Consider the following 18,251-nt stretch of genomic DNA (forward strand, 5'->3'; position numbering starts at 1 on the left):
AAGCAGAAGCTAGCTTTAGCTTCTGCTTCCCATGTTATCTCTATGCAGAACAGCTTCTGCGTTTAAAAGCTGGAAGAACAGCTTTTTTTTGTTTTTGCGTTTTTTTCTCCTCACCGAACCTGAACTTTAAAGCAGCTTTTAAAAGCTGGAGCTTTAAAAATCTGCGTGTAGCCAATCAGAGCACAGCGTGGTTTGAGGAGGCGGAGTTGAGCTCATTTTACAAACGAAAACCCTCTGGAAAAGCTGTCCGACCCAATTGTCCGCATTAAAAAATAAACTTTTTAAATATGGGCTGTATATGAAATATGAATGGATATTTGGCAAGACCATAGCATATTTAGCGATAGAAATTAAAGTTTATATGAGAAACAAGTTGTCGAAGCGGTGAAAACAGGTTGTGTTCCGTGTTCCGTCGCGAGTGTCACGTTTCTGGGGACAAGTGATCGTGCATTCACCCCCCCCTCCGGTTCTCATCGAAGCTATGGATGGACTACTGAACTGAACTCTCCAGAACGCTATCCGTCGCTGACGCTGATGGACTAAACAGTGCACACACACACGGTTGATAAATTAGCAGATATAGATAGATAGACAAACAACTAAACAATATAGTTGTGTCGGAGTTTTCGCCAAAACCTTCCCCGAGAAGAGGGGAGGAGCAGCCCGCTCTCAGCGCGTTTCTGTGCCGTTTCCTCGTGTGTCTCTCGGTAGTATGTTGAAGCTTTTGCACCGTCAATCATACCTTTACAATAAATAATGAATAGCCTTTATATCAGTTGTATGTACCCCCTCTATTTACCCCCCCCACACACACACACACACACACACACACACACACACAGTACGTAGTGCAGTAGTCCCGACTCCCTAGTACTGGAACGCCGAGGAGAGCTGTGCTCGGAGACGATTTGCTGGACGTTTCCTCGCACTAAAATTAATTGCCCTTGTCGCGGGACCTCGCCCTGAGCACAGGGTGTTGACCACTGGTGTACGCTCCTCGACACCCAGTCTCAACTTAGGGGGTCCTCCGCGGGCCGGGCCACAGGGTCCAGAAGTCGGTCCACTTTCGCTCGGGGACCTATAGGTTCAATTGGTTTATTGCGTTCATGTATGTAGGCCTATCGGCTATCGATGAACCTCATAGCATGATATTGATTATTAATTAAGTAATTAAAGTATGCCTAGCCTACTAGCACAATGTTTCACATCATCTGCTAATTAAAAGCAAACTTTAAATGTGCTGATGGCTGCTGTAGTGAGGGTCCGGGGGGTGGAGGAGCGGTCTCCTACTGCCACATACCGGTAGCCAGCCGAGGAGGGTCAGTGACGGACTGAATGTCCGGAAATCACACGTAAACATAAGCTGTTTTAATTGCTTTTACGACGTGCTGGATATATACAATTGTATTTCTACGGTATGCTCTTTCTAAATCAACATTAACATTACATACAGAGCCGCCATTTAAAAAAATGCCAGGAGGGTTTCGCTCGTGGCCTAGGGGGGAGAGGAGAGCGGAGTGGGGGGAGAGACATGAGGCGAGCACTGAAGACGGGGAGGATGGAGATCCCGTCCGTTCGGTTATTTACACACAAGTTTACCAAGATTATATTATTTATTCATCGATACATAGGTTATGATGTAACTAAATATATAAGTATGTCTCCTCTACAGTCGCTATTTTACATTTTAGACTTTCAAATGCGTATCTGCTCAAACTGCCTGTCTCTCGTCTCAAAGCCAGACAGCCAGTCCAGGCAGCTTGAGTGACAGGTACCTTGTACACGCCCACTTTCTCAAAAAAAAGCTGCGTCTTTTAGAGTTCTGCTTTTGCTTTTTAAAGCAGCTTCTTCGGTCTGAACGGAGCTTTACAGCTGTGACACACGTGGGAAAAGCTTCAGCCAACATGCTAACCTCAAACAACACAAGAAGGTTCACACTGGAGAAAAGCCGTACAGCTGCGACACATGTGGGAAAAGCTTCAGGAAAATGGCTAACCTCAAAAAACACACAAAATGTACCCGCACAATCTAATCTTTTCAGTATAAAGTTCCATCTGATTGGAACAATGAGATCAATTACATAATTTAACATTTCCAAGGCTTCTTTGCTTGTAGACCTGAAACCCATTTGTACTTGTTTTAGATTTTGGAGAGAGGTGTGTACTGCTTGATTATTCTTTTTATCTTTATTTTTTATTATTTTCATTATTATTACATTAGCATCTATGTTTTGTTGATGTAAGTGTATTGTTTTGTCTATGTACAGTATTCATTGTGTTGTCTGTGTACTGTATTAACCTTCAAACAGCAGCTAATGGTCCCAGGGTAGATCTCTCCAGGGGGAGCCTATTAACGTTCTGCGCAATTGATGAAGACGAACTCCGCAAAACCATATCACAGATGACTTCATCCTCCTGTTCATTGGATACAATTCCCACCACCTTTCTCAAAGAGGTCTTGGACAGTGTGATTGGAGATATCCTAAAATTTTTAAACAGCTCTCTACAATCAGGTGTCTTCCCAGACTCACTGAAGACCGCTGTAGTTAGGCCCCTACTCAAGAAACATCTTGATCCCTCTGTTTTGGGTAACTATCGACCCATTTCAAATCTACCCTTTCTGGGCAAGGTTTTAGAAAAATGCATCTTTCATCAATTGGATGTGTTTCTACAGAACAATAATGTGCACAACAAATTCCAATCTGGCTTTAGGAAAGGTCACAGCACAGAAACAGCACTTGTAAAAGTAATGAATGATCTTAGGGTGTCTGCTGACAAGAAACATGTATCTGTTCTCTTACTTCTAGATTTAACGGCTGCATTTGACACGATTGATCATTCAATTTTAATACAGCGTCTGGAGCACTGGATAGGCCTGTCTGGTACGGCCCTCTCCTGGTTTTCCTCCTACCTATCAAACAGAAGTTACTTTGTCAATCTAGCCGAGTTTGACTCAGACAAACACAACATCAGTTCTGGTATTCCACAGGGCTCGATTCTTGGCCCTCTGCTTTTCTCCCTGTACATACTGCCATTGGGCGAACTCATTACCAATCACGGAGTCAATTTTTATTTCTATGCTGATGATACCCAACTATATATCTCTGTGGCTCCAGATGATCCCTGTGCTTTAGACCCGCTGTTGACCTGTCTGTCTAGCATCAAATGTTGGATGAGTGAGAACTTTCTCAAGCTAAATGAGGATAAGACAGAAGTTCTCATAATCGGTTCTAGTGAGCAGGCTTTTTTTCGCGGCTTGACTACTGCAATGCACTTTTTTCAGGACTGCCTAAGACAACAACTGACAGATTACAACTTGTCCAAAATGCAGCAGCCAGAGTTTTAACTAGAACTAGGATGAGAGAACATATTACTCCAGTTTTGGCATCACTGCACTGGCTTCCGGTTGTTTTTAGGATTGATTTTAAAATTATTTTACTTGTCTATAAAGCTCTCAATGGTCTCGCACCTTCCTACCTACATGACTGCCTAAATATGTCCCAAACCGCCCCCTAAGGTCTTCCACTGCTGGCAACAAAAAAATACGGAGAAGCAGCTTTTTGCTTCTACGGGCCGTCGGCATGGAACAAACTCCCACTGTACCTTCGACAGGCAGCCTCTGTAGACATTTTTAAAGCTCAGCTCAAGACCCACTTCTACAACGTTGCTTTTAATTGAGTTTTAATATGCACGTTCCTATACCCTGTCCTGACTGATTTGCTGCATGTGGTGTTTTTATTTGTTTTTATTTATTTTATGTTCTTATATTCAATTTTGTTCTTTGCCATTGTTTTATCATTTTAACTACTTGTGTTTTATTGTATTCTATTTTTGCCCTGTGAAGCACTTTGAGCTGCATTTATGTATGAAAGGTGCTATACAAATAAAGTTTATTATTATTATTATGTTGTTCCCGAGGACTCCCTCTATAACGAGATGATACATCTCAAGAGGATATCCTCTATAACGAGATGATACCCTTTTGGTTCCATTTCCATTGAATATACGACTTGGACGTTACTCTCCCCAGGTTGGCGGAGGGTGTGTAGAGCCCAGGATCACATTAGATAATTGACACAGGGGTGAAAAATGGGTTACAAAATTGTGGGATATAAATTATAAAGAAAGAAAAAAGTACTCATATTGCAGAAATTCAAAATGTGTGCAAAATCTTTTGAAAATAGCCGATCTACAAGCTTGTAGATCGGCTATTTTCAAATGGCCAAAATGTATAGGGTTGAAGTGGTTAATGTATGTTCTATTGAACAAACTTTATTATTTGTCATTCATTGATTAATTCATTATAAGACCAACATTGGTCACATGACCAGGCTGAATGCTGAAAGTTATGATTGTACCTTTATGAATACGACAAATAAATCCCTCTGGATTCTGAATTCCTGTCATTTATTAATTACTGCTACATCTGAGACCATTTATTATTATTATTATTATTATTATTACATGTAGCCTATGTATAAAACCATGAACTAGAAAGGTGCATATCTCCACCAGGGCGGCTTTGCTACCCGGGACAGAGCGTGAGTGCAATATCTGGAACATGTGATAGTATTTTACTGTATATATTATATCACTGTTTGAGAAAATTTGAGAAATCTCACTTTACAATCACCTACACAACTCAACACAACTTCACAATCACCTACACAACTCATCACAACTTCACAATCACCTACACAACTCATCACAACTTCACAATCACCTACACAACTCATCACAACTTCACAATCACCTACACAACTCAACACAACTTCACAATCACCTACACAACTCAACACAACTTCACAATCACCTACACAACTCATCACAACTTAACAATCACCTACACAACTCAACACAACTTCACAATCACCTACACAACTCAACACAACTTCACAATCACCTACACAACTCAACACAACTTCACAATCAATTTATTTATGTATTTCCCCCAGATGGTCTAAAAATGAGTGACTTATCATGATTTGACCAGATTTGACCAATGTAATAATAATATTATCTCAAACTTATATAGTGCTTTTCTGAGTACCCCTCATGTAAAACGCTTTGCATGGGGGGGCTTTACAGAGGTAACAACAAATGTATAACTAATCTCGTACACCATTGCTCACGAAAGCGAGATCCTTGACCCAATTATAGCCTGCACTGCATCTAGCTTTTAATTAAAGTAAAAGTAGTAGGAAAAGGAACAGTTCTGTTCCCCAGACATTGTTTGGGGATATTTTGGCATTTTGGATATTTTTAAGTCAGTGTGGAGATTACCCGGCGGTGTTGCTGCCCAGTGCCCCTCCCCTCCCCTCCCCTCCCCTCCTCTCCTCTCCTCTCCTCCCCTCCCTCCCGGCTCCCAAGCCAAAAACTATGAGAATCCCTGGACTAGAAGATGTTTGAGTTAGAGTGTGTGTGTCGGTGCGCATGTGCGGGGGAGGGTGTGTGTGCGGATGTGACGTGCATGTGTGTGTGTGTGTGTGGAAGTGGGGGGTTAAAGGTTGAACAATGGAACCCATGCAGGAATGCAAGACTAGCTGGTTGCTATGACAACCAGCTGCTGCTGTGCATAAATCAACCTTTCTGTGTCCCTAAGCCCCCCCCCTCTCTCTCTCTCTCTCTCTCTCTCTCTCTCTCTCTCTCATTGAGGAGTAGTGCAGCATAGAGTGAACACATCCAGAGCTTGTTACAGACAGACAGACAGACAAATATTTATACCAACACATCAGAGGAGGAATGGAGGGAGCAACGATGCTGAACTTTACTCCAGTGATCAAGTTACACCGAATACGAGGTTTGTTCTGTTTTACTGTTAATATGTTAATGTCACTACATTACTGTTTAATTATTAATAGCAATGGTATAGTTTGAGTTATCGTGTTATAAGTAAGTAAGTATAGCCTTGCCGAGCCATGAGGCCCACAGGGGCAGGGACCTATCTCCTGTTTCTGTAGCCATGAGGCCCACAGGGGCAGGAGCCTATCTCCTGTTTCTGTAGCCATGAGGCCCACAGGGGCAGGGACCTATCTCCTGTTTCTGTAGCCATGAGGCCCATAGGGGCAGGAGCCTATCTCCTGTTTCTGTTGCCATGAGGCCCACAGGGGCAGGGACCTATCTCCTGTTTCTGTAGCCATGAGGCCCATAGGGGCAGGAGCCTATCTCCTGTTTCTGTAGCCATGAGGCCCATAGGGGCAGGAGCCTATCTCCTGTTTCTGTAGCCATGAGGCCCATAGGGGCAGGAGCCTATCTCCTGTTTCTGTAGCCATGAGGCCCATAGGGGCAGGAGCCTATCTCCTGTTTCTGTAGCGTGAGGCAGCTTGATGTACAAGTACACCCCCTGGACATGACGCTAGTATGTCACATGGACTTACCCCCAATCCAACCCTTGATGCTGAGTGTCAAGCAGGGAGGCATTGGGTCCCATTGTTACAGTCTTTGGTATGACCCGGCCGGGGATCGAACCCCGACCTCCCAGTCTCAGGGCGGACACTCTAACCACAAGGCCATTCTGTGTTTCTATAGGAAACACATAATGGGGGAACTTTTGTATTATTTGAACTGAAAAAATAGTGGTATTCCCCTTTGATATTAGTACTGCTACTACTTGTTATTAGTATTAGGGATGCACCGAAATTGAAATTCTTGGCCGAATACCAAATATAGGAAACAGTTGGCCGAATACCGAATATCCGAATATGATTAATATTATACATCTTTTTTTCCTACCATTGCTGTCATGGCCGTACCTTAAAGCTACCTGATTTATGGCAAAATAAATAGTTATGGCAAAACTTAACTTAAATGATAATCACTATTATGGGCCCATAAAACATTTATTCAGCCCTTTTGAATGCATTAATTGCGTACACTATTCGGTGATATATTTTCTGCCTATTCGGGCCGAAACCGAATAGGCCTAAAATGATTCTTTAGCCATTTTCTGCCAAACATTTTCTGCGGCTGAATCACTAGCATCACTAGTTAAAATAGTATGTTTAAACAGAGTAAGTACAGAATAAATAATCTCTCAATCACCGGGTAATGACTGTGACACAGTCCTGTAGCTGAAAGGTCAGAAATGCAGTCCTTGCAACCACAATGTTTCCAGCCAGACAGGTCTAGTCCAGAATGCCACTTAAGCACTATATACTTTGTTGTACAACAAATAGCAAAGATTGTTGACCTACAAGCTTGTAGATGTTTGGAAAATTTGAAAGATTTAGAAAGCTTTTGCCTATAATGCCATGTTGAAAGTGGTTAACACTTAACATACCTACACCCGCACAGTATCATTGGTATGAAGTGTAACTGAATATCGCTGTTTTAGTATCCTCACTTAACCCATTAACCTGAGTTTGATTCTACAAATGTTATGTTATGGTTATGGCAAAACTTTACTTAAATAATAATCACTATTATGGATCCATAAAACATTTATTCAGCCCTTTTGAATGCATTAATTGCGTACACTATTCGGTGATATATTTTCTGCCTATTTGGGCCGAAACCGAATAGGCCGAAAATGCATATTTAGCCATTTTCTGCAGAATATTTTCTGCGGACGAAAATTCGGTGCATCACTAATTAGTATTGTTATTATTGCAGGCTATGTGTAACAATGTTATTAGTATTGTTATTATTAATATATTGTTATTATGTGTAACAATGCAACTGAATGTTCAGAGGCATTATATCAAGGTTCATCATGGTTAGCTTTATTGTCCCTTGCGGGAGATTGGTTTGCAGCCAGATAATAGTAAAGCATTCAAGACAAGACTAAGATCTAAGAACAGGGCAAGAGACTTGAAATGACATTCAACAGTATAACAACAGCGTCAGCTAAAGTGCATTAGTAGCAGTATGTGTGCAAAGAGGCAAGAATAAAGTGCTATCTGCAGTTCAGCAGCTGAATAGCATCCACGGGACAAAGGACAGTTTGAAGGGATTAGTCTTTGTGGTGGAGAGCACCCTCAGTAGACCTGAGGGCAACATGTCAAACTCAGACCTGAGTGGAGGAGGGAGGAAGCTCTCTGGTACCGGTCTATGAGTTGGGCCTGGGTTCTCCCAGTAAGAACAAGATTCCTTTACAGGATCTCCTCATTGGTCAACAAAAACACAGGAGCCCTCGTACAAGGTTTCTTTGACTATGCATGCACCTCCTGGTACCACAGCACCTCAAAGGCCCTTAAAACAAGGCTCCGGACTTCCCAAAACAAACTGGTCAGGCTCCTACTTGGCCTCTCACCCCTGCCCACTTTGACAGGCTGGGATGGCTTAGGGTCGACGACAGAGTACAGCATCTTGCAATGGGTCTGGTCCACAAGATTCGATACACCACCAAGATACCCATGTACCTGTCTAAATACTTCACTAAGATACCCATGTACCTGTCTAGATACTTCCTTAATGTTAACGAAGTCCACACCCACAACACCAGAGGGAGTGCAACAAACCATGTACAGCCCAGATTCGGCACAAACAAGGGACTGAATTATTTTCGCTCCTATGCCACCAAAATGTGGAACGCTCTACCAACAGTCATTAAGACATGTGAATCCCTTGACTCCTTCAAAACCGCTCTCAAAGGGCACCTACGGACGGCTGCAATTCGAAACTGGCCCCCGTAAAAAAGTGGGTTAAGGGAGCCTCCTCCCACCTTGACGTTTCAAATCATATTGTCATTTGTTAAAGGCTATATTAGTTATATTATATATATTAGTTTTACACATTTAATTAATGTGTCTAAACTTAAGATCAAAGTGCTGAGAAGCAACTAAAACTCTATATAACTATTACTCATGGGTTACTGAAAGAGAAAAATTGCTTTTTAAATTGCCAATCAGGCAATTGAATGCAAAGTACACTTTTCACAGTCAGTTTGCAGTCTTACTGTATATGTGGACCTGGCCCCTTTTGTGCCCATATATGGAGCTGAGTGATTGCTGATGCAACACACTCCATATTTGGACGTATAGCGGGACAGACACACACACAGACAGACACACAGACAGACATGATCTGCTAGGTCTCATAGTAAGTGCTCACTGCGTTCGCAATAATGCACAATAAGTGACGACGAATTATATGAAGATACAATTAAAGTGGGTGAATTTGTCCTTTAATTCCTTAGTTCCAGACCAGACAATGGATCCCAGAGTGAAGGAGAAGATCAACTCTCCATCCAGGGACAAACCTGGAGACCTCCAGAACTTCAGTAAGTTCCATCTTTAATTGTTTAATAATTCTCTATTTCACTTACAATAAATGCAACACGTCTCTACCTACGTCTGTAATCCACATATCTCGAGAACCCCCCCCCCCCCATTCACACACACACCTTTACATAGATTGTGCATTACATTCATGCGGTAATTCAAGATTCAACATCTGAGTCAGAGTGTCAGAGAACACATTGTAGCTGTCTGTCTGTGTCCCTTTCATGCCCATATATGGAGTTCTCCTTATCCGTCTGTCTACCTGTGTCTCCATATATGGAGATATCTGTGATTATTGATCATGAAGCTCTAACCAGGTGTGCGTTTTCTGTTTCAGAAACCTGTCCTACTCTGTCCTCAGTTAAAGCAAAACGTTGCTGCTGCGACCAGTGTGGAAAAAGCTTCCCTTCACTTTCCAATCTCAAAGTACACCAGAGAATTCACACTGGAGAAAAGCCTTACAGCTGTGACCAATGTGGGAAAAGCTTCCCATATCATTCCGGACTCAAAGTACACCAGAAAATTCACACTAGAGAAAAGCCATTTGGTTGTGAAACATGTGGGAAGTTTTTTACTCGGTACGACAACTTAAATGTTCACCAGATAATTCACACTGGAGAGAAGCCTTACAGCTGTGACCAATGTGGAAAAAGCTTCACTACAGCCAACTATCTCGAAAAACACCAGAGAATTCACACTGGAGAGAAGCCTTTTGGTTGTGAAACATGTGGGAAGTGTTTTACTCGGTACGACAGCTTAACTGTTCACCAGCTAAATCACACTGGAGAGAAGCCTTACAGCTGTGACCAATGTGGAAAAAGCTTCACTTTAGCCACCTATCTGAAAAAACACCAGATAATTCACGCAGGAGAGAAGCCTTACAGCTGCGACCAATGTGGAAAGAGCTTCAGTAGAGTTTACCTTCTCAAAGCACACCAGAAAATTCACACTGGAGAGAACCTTTACAGCTGTGACCAATGTGGGAAAAACTTCTTCCAAGTTTCCAGTCTCAAAGTACACCAGAAAATTCACACTGGAGAGAAGCCTTACAGCTGTGACCAGTGTGGGAAAAGGTTCGCTAGAAGGTGTGAACTAACAACACACCAAAGAGTTCACACTGGAGAAAAGCCTTACAGCTGTAAACAATGTGGGAAAAACTTCACCCAAGTTTCCAGTCTCAAAGTACACCAGATAATTCACACAGGAAAAAGGCCGTACAGCTGTGACCAATGTGGAAAAAGCTTCAATTCACTTTCCAATCTCAAAGTACACCGGAGAATCCACACAGGAGAAAAGCCGTACAGCTGCGACCAGTGTGGGAAAAGCTTCAGTATCATGCATAGCCTCAAACATCACAAGAAGATTCACACTGGAGGTTGTGAAACATGTGAGAAAGGGTTCACCAGTAGGTCTAAACTAATAAGACACCATATGATTCACACTGGAGAGAAGCCTTACAGCTGTGACCAATGTGAAAAAAGCTTCACTCAACCTTACAGTTTAAAAGTACACCAGATAATTCACACTGGAAAAAAGCAGTACAGCTGTGACCAATGTGGAAAAAGCTTCACTTCACTTTCCAATCTCAAAGTACACCGGAGAATCCACACAGGAGAAAAGCCGTACAGCTGCGACCAGTGTGGGAAAAGCTTCAGGGTCATGCATAGCCTCAAATATCACAAGAAGATTCACACTGGAGAGAGGTCTTACGGCTGCGACCAGTGTGGGAAAAAGTTCACCATGATGTCTACTCTAAAAATACACCGTAGAATTCACACAGGAGAAAAGCCTTAGTTTTAGTTTTTAGTTTACATCTGATCTAGACCATGTGACAGGTTAGTCCATGAAGTGGTGTTGCTGCTCTCTTCCTGGTCTACGTCAAGGACTGTATAAAGAGGACAGGAAGCGAAGACCGTAAGGGCGCCGCCATGTTGATCACATGGTGCTCCATGGAAGGAAAGAAACATGCGCAGTTGAGACCAAGAAGTTGGACATGCATATGGCACAAATGGCCCAGCAGATGGCGTGAGGTGATTAAAGACCTTGCTGAAAGTAGGGACGCTTGTTATTTCTCACTCTTCTGCCAGCCTATATGCTGAAGCCAGCTTGGCTCAGTGCTCACCATGAACGGACTGATCAACAGGCAAAAGTTGAAAACCACTGTATTACATACAAATTATATAGATATATTATAGTTGCACTGATCATGACACGGCTGTCTCAGTCAGTCCGTTCATGGTGAGCACTGAGCCAAGCTGGCTTCAGCATATAGGCTGGCAGAAGAGTGAGATACAAGCGTCCCTACTTTCAGCAAGGTCTTTAATCACCTCACGCCATCTGCTGGGCCATTTGTGCCATATGCATGTCCAACTTCCTGGTCTCAACTGCGCATGTTTCTTTCCTTCCATGGAGCACCATGTGATCAACATGGCGGCGCCCTTACGGTCTTCGCTTCCTGTCCTCTTTATACAGTCCTTGGTCTACGTGTGCTGGCGTTAGACCCCTCCTACGCTTTTCTTAAAGGACCAGCGCCCTATATCTTTATTTATTTTTTAAATTTATTTTGGGTCAAAAAAGGGTTAGGGGAAATTCCCCTTTAACAGCGATACCATAATTATCACGATACATGGTTGACGATATTGGTTCATTAAGTGATCCAATACGATTCAATGACTTGCAATTGATACAGTAACTATTTAAAATACATTGACATTATTTTAAATTAAGTAATTAAACCCCACACAAAACACCACACACACAAATGCAGTATTAATACAATTGATTATTTGCATTGCAAAACGATACGATACATAGTCAATGTTGTCGTTTTCATTTCGATATACTTCTTGGAATTGAAATCGATTTTCCGATGCAGTTACTATATCATTACACCCATAGTCAGCTCACTCTATAGGACTATCCACAAAATAAAGTGATATTTAAATTAAGTGAAATCACTGAATATACATACATATAGACATACTCAACAACTTTATTTTTCTGTACCCACAACATCTAATCTTTTCAGTTTAAAGCTCCGCCTGATTGGAACAACTTGTCTATTTCTTTGAGATCAATTACATCATTTAACATTTTCAATGTACTTGTTTTAGATTTTTGGGGAGAGGTGTGTACTTTAATGCTTGCTTATTCTTTTTATCTTTAACTTATTTTTATTATTTTCATTATTATCACTATTATTAGTATTTTGTTGGGTGTTTCAGTGCAGTTGCTTCTGGTCTTGATGTAGTGTTTGAGTGGTTTGGAGAGCATCTATGTTTTCTTAATGATTAAGTGTATTGTTCTGTGTCGACATGTTTAATGCATGTTCTGTGTCGACATGTTTAATGTATGTTCTGTGTCGACATGTTTAATGCATGTTCTGTGTCGACATGTTTAATGCATTGTTCTGTGTCGACATGTTTAATGTATTGTTCTGTGTCGACATGTTTAATGTATGTTCTGTGTCGACATGTTTAATGTATTGTTCTGTGTCGACATGTTTAATGTATGTTCTGTGTCGACATGTTTAATGCATGTTCTGTGTCGACATGTTTAATGTATGTTCTGTGTCGACATGTTTAATGTATTGTTCTGTGTCGACATGTTTAATGTATTGTTCTGTGTCGACATGTTTAATGTATGTTCTGTGTCGACATGTTTAATGCATGTTCTGTGTCGACATGTTTAATGTATTGTTCTGTGTCGACATGTTTAATGTATGTTCTGTGTCGACATGTTTAATGCATGTTCTGTGTCGACATGTTTAATGTATTGTTCTGTGTCGACATGTTTAATGTATGTTCTGTGTCGACATGTTTAATGCATGTTCTGTGTCGACATGTTTAATGTATGTTCTGTGTCGACATGTTTAATGTATGTTCTGTGTCGACATGTTTAATGTATTGTTCTGTGTCGACATGTTTAATGCATGTTCTGTGTCGACATGTTTAATGCATGTTCTGTGTCGACATGTTTAATGTATTGTTCTGTGTCGACATGTTTAATGCATGTTCTGTGTCGACATGTTTAATGCATTGTTCTGTGTCGACATGTTTAATGCATGTTCTGTGTCGACATGTTTAATGTATTGTTCTGTGTCGACATGTTTAATGCATGTTCTGTGTCGACATGTTTAATGTATTGTTCTGTGTCGACATGTTTAATGTATGTTCTGTGTCGACATGTTTAATGTATGTTCTGTGTCGACATGTTTAATGCATGTTCTGTGTCGACATGTTTAATGCATTGTTCTGTGTCGACATGTTTAATGCATGTTCTGTGTCGACATGTTTAATGCATGTTCTGTGTCGACATGTTTAATGTATGTTCTGTGTCGACATGTTTAATGTATGTTCTGTGTCGACATGTTTAATGCATTGTTCTGTGTCGACATGTTTAATGCATGTTCTGTGTCGACATGTTTAATGCATTGTTTGGTCAATGTACTGTATTCATTGTGTTGTGTCCGAGGACCCCCTCTAACACGAGATGATACATCTCAAGGGTCTATCCTCTATAACGAGATGATACCCTTTTGGTTCCATTTCCATTGAATATACGACTTGCTCTCCCCAGGTTGGCGGAGGGTGTGTAGAGCCCAGGATCACATTAGATAATTGACACAGGGGTGAAAAATGGGTTACAAAATTGAGGGATGAAAATTCTAAAGAAAAAGAAAAGTACTCATATTGCAGAATGTGTGTTCAAGATGTGTGAAAAATCTTTTGAAATGGCCAAAATGTATAGGGTTGAAGTGGTTAATGTATGTTTTATTGAACACACTTTATTATTGTTCATTCGTTGATTGATTGATTGATTAATTAATTATAAGACCAACATTGGTCACATGACCAGGCTGAATGCTGAAAGTTATGATTGTACCTTTATGAATACGACAAATAAATCCCTCTGGATTCTGAATTCCTGTCATTTATTAATTACTGCTACATCTGAGACCATTTATTATTATTATTACATGTAGCCTATGTATAAAACCATGAACTAGAAAGGTGCATATCTCCACCAGGGCGGGTTTGCTACCCGGGACAGAGCGTGAGTGCAATATCTGGAACATGTGATAGTATTTTACTGTGAAAAGGTTATATATTATATCACTGTTAAACATATTTTTCTGCATCAAATTTGAGAAATCTCATTTTACAATAAACTACACAACTCAACACAACTTCACAATCACCTACACAACTCAACACAACTTCACAATCACCTACACAACTCAACACAACTTCACAATCACCTACACAACTCCACACAACTTCACAATCACCTACACAACTCAACACAACTTCACAATCACCTACACAACTCAACACAACTTCACAATCACCTACACAACTCCACACAACTTCACAATCACCTACACAACTCAACACAACTTCACAATCACCTACACAACTCAACACAACTTCACAATCACCTACACCACTCCACACAACTTCACAATCACCTACACAACTCAACACAACTTCACAATCACCTACACAACTCCACACAACTTCACAATCACCTACACGTGGAGATATGGGGAATTATAAGAGACTGAAATATGAATTTCAGCGTGCCGTGTCTAAGGCTAAGGCCTCCTACAAAGTGAAGCTTGAAAACAAACTGCAAGCAAATGACATCAAAGGTGTATGGCAGGGTTTGCAGGACATCACTGACTATAAAACCAAGCACCATGTTCCAGATCTGGACCCCTCCCTTCCTGGGAGGCTTAATGATTTTTATTGTCGGTTCGACAGTGAAGACCATCAGTCCCCCTCTTTTCCAAGAGAGCAGGGTGACTCTCCACCCAACATACATGAACATGATGTCAGACTGTTGCTCCGTCAGCAAAACCCCAGAAAGGCGGCAGGGCCTGATGGCGTGTCATCTGCCACACTAAAGCACTGTGCCGACCAACTTGCACCTGTCCTCACTTCCATTTTCAACTGGTCACTTGAACTCTGTACTGTGCCTGCTTGCTTTAAATCTGCGGTTATCATTCCTGTCCCAAAGAAAAATAATATCACCTGTCTTAATGACTATAGGCCTGTTGCCCTAACATCTGTCATTATGAAAGTCTTTGAGCGACTGGTATGTAAACACCTGTCCAGCATAGCACTAGATCCCCACCAATTTGCCTACAGAGCAAATAGGAGTGTAGATGATGCAGTGTCCCTCTGTCTGCACAATATTACTCAACATCTAGAATCCAGATCCACCTATGCTCGTGTACTTTTTGTTGATTTTAGCTCCGCATTTAACACAATAGTGCCTGGGAAGCTGATTTCAACCCTACAGGAGCTAGGCGTCAGTACACCTCTATGTAAATGGATCTTTAATTTTCTATGTGACAGGAAACAGGTGGTCAAAATAGGTGATCTCGTCTCGCTGTCGAGGCTCCTAAACACTGGGGCCCCCCAGGGGTGCGTCCTTTCTCCACTTCTGTACTCTTTATACACTCATTTCTGTCAATCTCACTTTAGTACAGTTATGATGTATAAGTTTGCTGATGACACATCCTTAGTAGGTCTTATTACCAACGAGGTGGAAACCGACTACCGCAGAGCAGTAGAGGAGCTGGTGAGATGGTGTGAGAGTTACAACTTAATCCTAAACATCTCTAAAACCAAAGAGATGTTCATAGATTTCAGGAAAAATAAATCGTGTCCCCTCCCCCCCCTCTTCATCAATGGGGAAGAGGTAGACAGAGTTTCCTCCTTCCGGTTCCTAGGGACCACCATCCATGAATCATTATCATGGGATCTTAACACCAGTCTCATAATAAGCAAATCACACCAGCGTCTCTATTTCCTGCGGCAGCTTAAGAAGTTCAAAGTCAGCCAAGCAGCCATGACTCACTTCTATAGGGCCACTATTGAAAGTGTTCTCACCTTCTCCATGCTTGTCTGGTTTGGTCACACAACCTCTCAAGACAAATCAAAGCTGGAAAGAGTAGTACGTCGCGCATCAAAAAACATAGGATGCAGCCTCCCTACACTTTCCTCACTCTATTCCACCAGAATAATTAGAAAGGCAAACAAAATCATTGCAGACAACTCTCATCCTGCACATCACCTCTTCAATCTCCTCCCATCAGGCAGGAGATATAGAAGTATCCAGAGCTCTACATGTCGCTTCAGGGATAGCACTTACCCAGTAGCCATTAGACATCTGAACCAATAGTACAGTATATGCATATAGCACTTTAAAAAAACTGATTGTAATTTCATATGCTGCTGGTTTTTGTATTGTACTGTCCTTCTTGTTTGTGTATATGTTGAGTATGAACCAAGACAAATTCCTATCAACTTGTTGACATGGCAAATAAATTATTGAATCTTGAATTGAACAACTTACTCTGTAGTCAGAGCAAGCACTGAATGCACTATGAACTCAGGCAGTGTACACGATCCACTATCTATGTTTAGCAAAAAACTACAACTTGGATTGTGTATAGGCCATCTTCCATCTCTCTACTATCTTTGACGTCTCTGTTTAGATATTGTACGCGACCGCATACGTTAATGCTACATGCTGTTTACATACAACGTGGTTCTAGCCTTTGTTTACACGACAGTGCTTCTGGGCTGGCCTAGCTTGGCTCATGTCCCGTTTACTCATTCAGTGACTCCTGCATGGATAATAATCAGTACTTGAGATAAACTCTTCAGTGTTTATTTAACTGAAATAATAAGTTATCAGCGATATTGTTTGGTTGTTGTTGTGGTTCTAGCCATGGTTCACAGTGGTTTGAATGCTATCGATGCACTGAAAGGGACAACATCACGTTTTATCATTGCATCTGCAGTAGCTGCACTGAATCTAACCAACTCTAACGTCATTCTTACACGGCCACGTAAGAGACGTGAGGCCTGCCCCCTACTACAATAAATAATAATGATAATAATAAAAATATGCACTCGAGATTACTTTTCTTTTGTTATTTTGGTTACACAACTAAGCAACAAAACGTTGTTATTTTCAGGTAAAACTGTCTACAATATATGACAGATATAATACAGAGTTGAAGGCATCACTGCACAGCAACACGTGGGACCAGAGGCTCCCTAGCTGTGACACGTCACCGCAAGGATGACATGTTATGCCGTAAGGATGACATGTTATGCCGTAAGGATTACATGTTATGCTGTAAGGATTACATGTTATGCCGTAAGGATGACATGTTATGCTGTAAGGATGACATGTTATGCTGTAAGGATGACATGTTATGCTGTAAGGATGACATGTTATGCTGTAAGGATTACATGTTATATCGTAAGGATGACATGTTATGCCGTAAGGATGACATGTTATGCTGTAAGGATGACATGTTATGCTGTAAGGATTACATGTTATATCGTAAGGATGACATGTTATGCCGTAAGGATGACATGTTATATCGTAAGGATGACATGTTATGCCGTAAGGATGACATGTTATGCCGTAAGGATGACATGTTATGCTGTAAGGATGACATGTTATGCTGTAAGGATGACATGTTATGCTGTAAGGATGACATGTTATGCTGTAAGTTATGCGTTGGCCTAATGTGCCAGTGTGTTGTATTAATCAGTGTCATATGTATTCTGAAGAAAACCTGGAGACTAACATTGAATTAATTAATTTTGTCTGCAGTTTGATTTGTCTGCAAATCAACTAATCAAATGATTCCCGAGCGCGGCACGGCTGCAGCTCACCGCTCCAAGAGAGATGGGTCAAATGCGGAGAACAAATTTCACTGCGGTAACGTGTGTGACAAATCGTATGACTTTGACTTTGATGTACCACTGAAGGTAAATGCATGGGACGAGGATCTGTAAACATTAGCTGATAATAATGACAGCCAGTGACACAAATTAAGCTAATTTCCCAAATTATTAGCACAGTTGAAAATGGCAGATCTACAAGCTCACAAGCTGAAGGTGGTGATATTTTGACAAGTTTTGGTAAGTGTTCAGTTTGAGTGAACATATTAATGGTCTGCTTTAAATGTAAATTTGCCGCAGAGTTATTGCGTACGCAG

At 41.3% G+C, this 18,251-nt stretch overlaps 2 protein-coding genes across 2 annotated transcripts in view; one reads left to right on the top strand and one right to left on the bottom strand.

Annotated features, from left to right (window-relative positions):
- Window positions 1-15,128, top strand: part of LOC308325379 (uncharacterized protein) — a gene marked incomplete at its 3' end in the record, with an annotated part of 36,279 nt that extends 21,151 nt beyond the window's left edge. Inside the window, exons 2-4 of the mRNA XM_080777864.1 lie at window positions 9,136-9,219; window positions 9,558-9,947; window positions 14,986-15,128. Of these exons, the coding sequence (XP_080633990.1) occupies window positions 9,136-9,219; window positions 9,558-9,947; window positions 14,986-15,128 (617 nt within the window). The remainder of the gene's footprint in view (window positions 1-9,135; window positions 9,220-9,557; window positions 9,948-14,985) is intronic.
- Window positions 1-18,251, bottom strand: part of LOC308326314 (dynein axonemal heavy chain 11-like) — a gene marked incomplete at both ends in the record, with an annotated part of 226,908 nt that overhangs the window by 137,270 nt on the left and 71,387 nt on the right.

The sequence above is a fragment of the Protomyctophum bolini genome, assembly GCF_963924005.1.
Source record: "Protomyctophum bolini genome assembly, chromosome: 12".
Lineage (NCBI taxonomy): Eukaryota > Metazoa > Chordata > Actinopteri > Myctophiformes > Myctophidae > Protomyctophum > Protomyctophum bolini.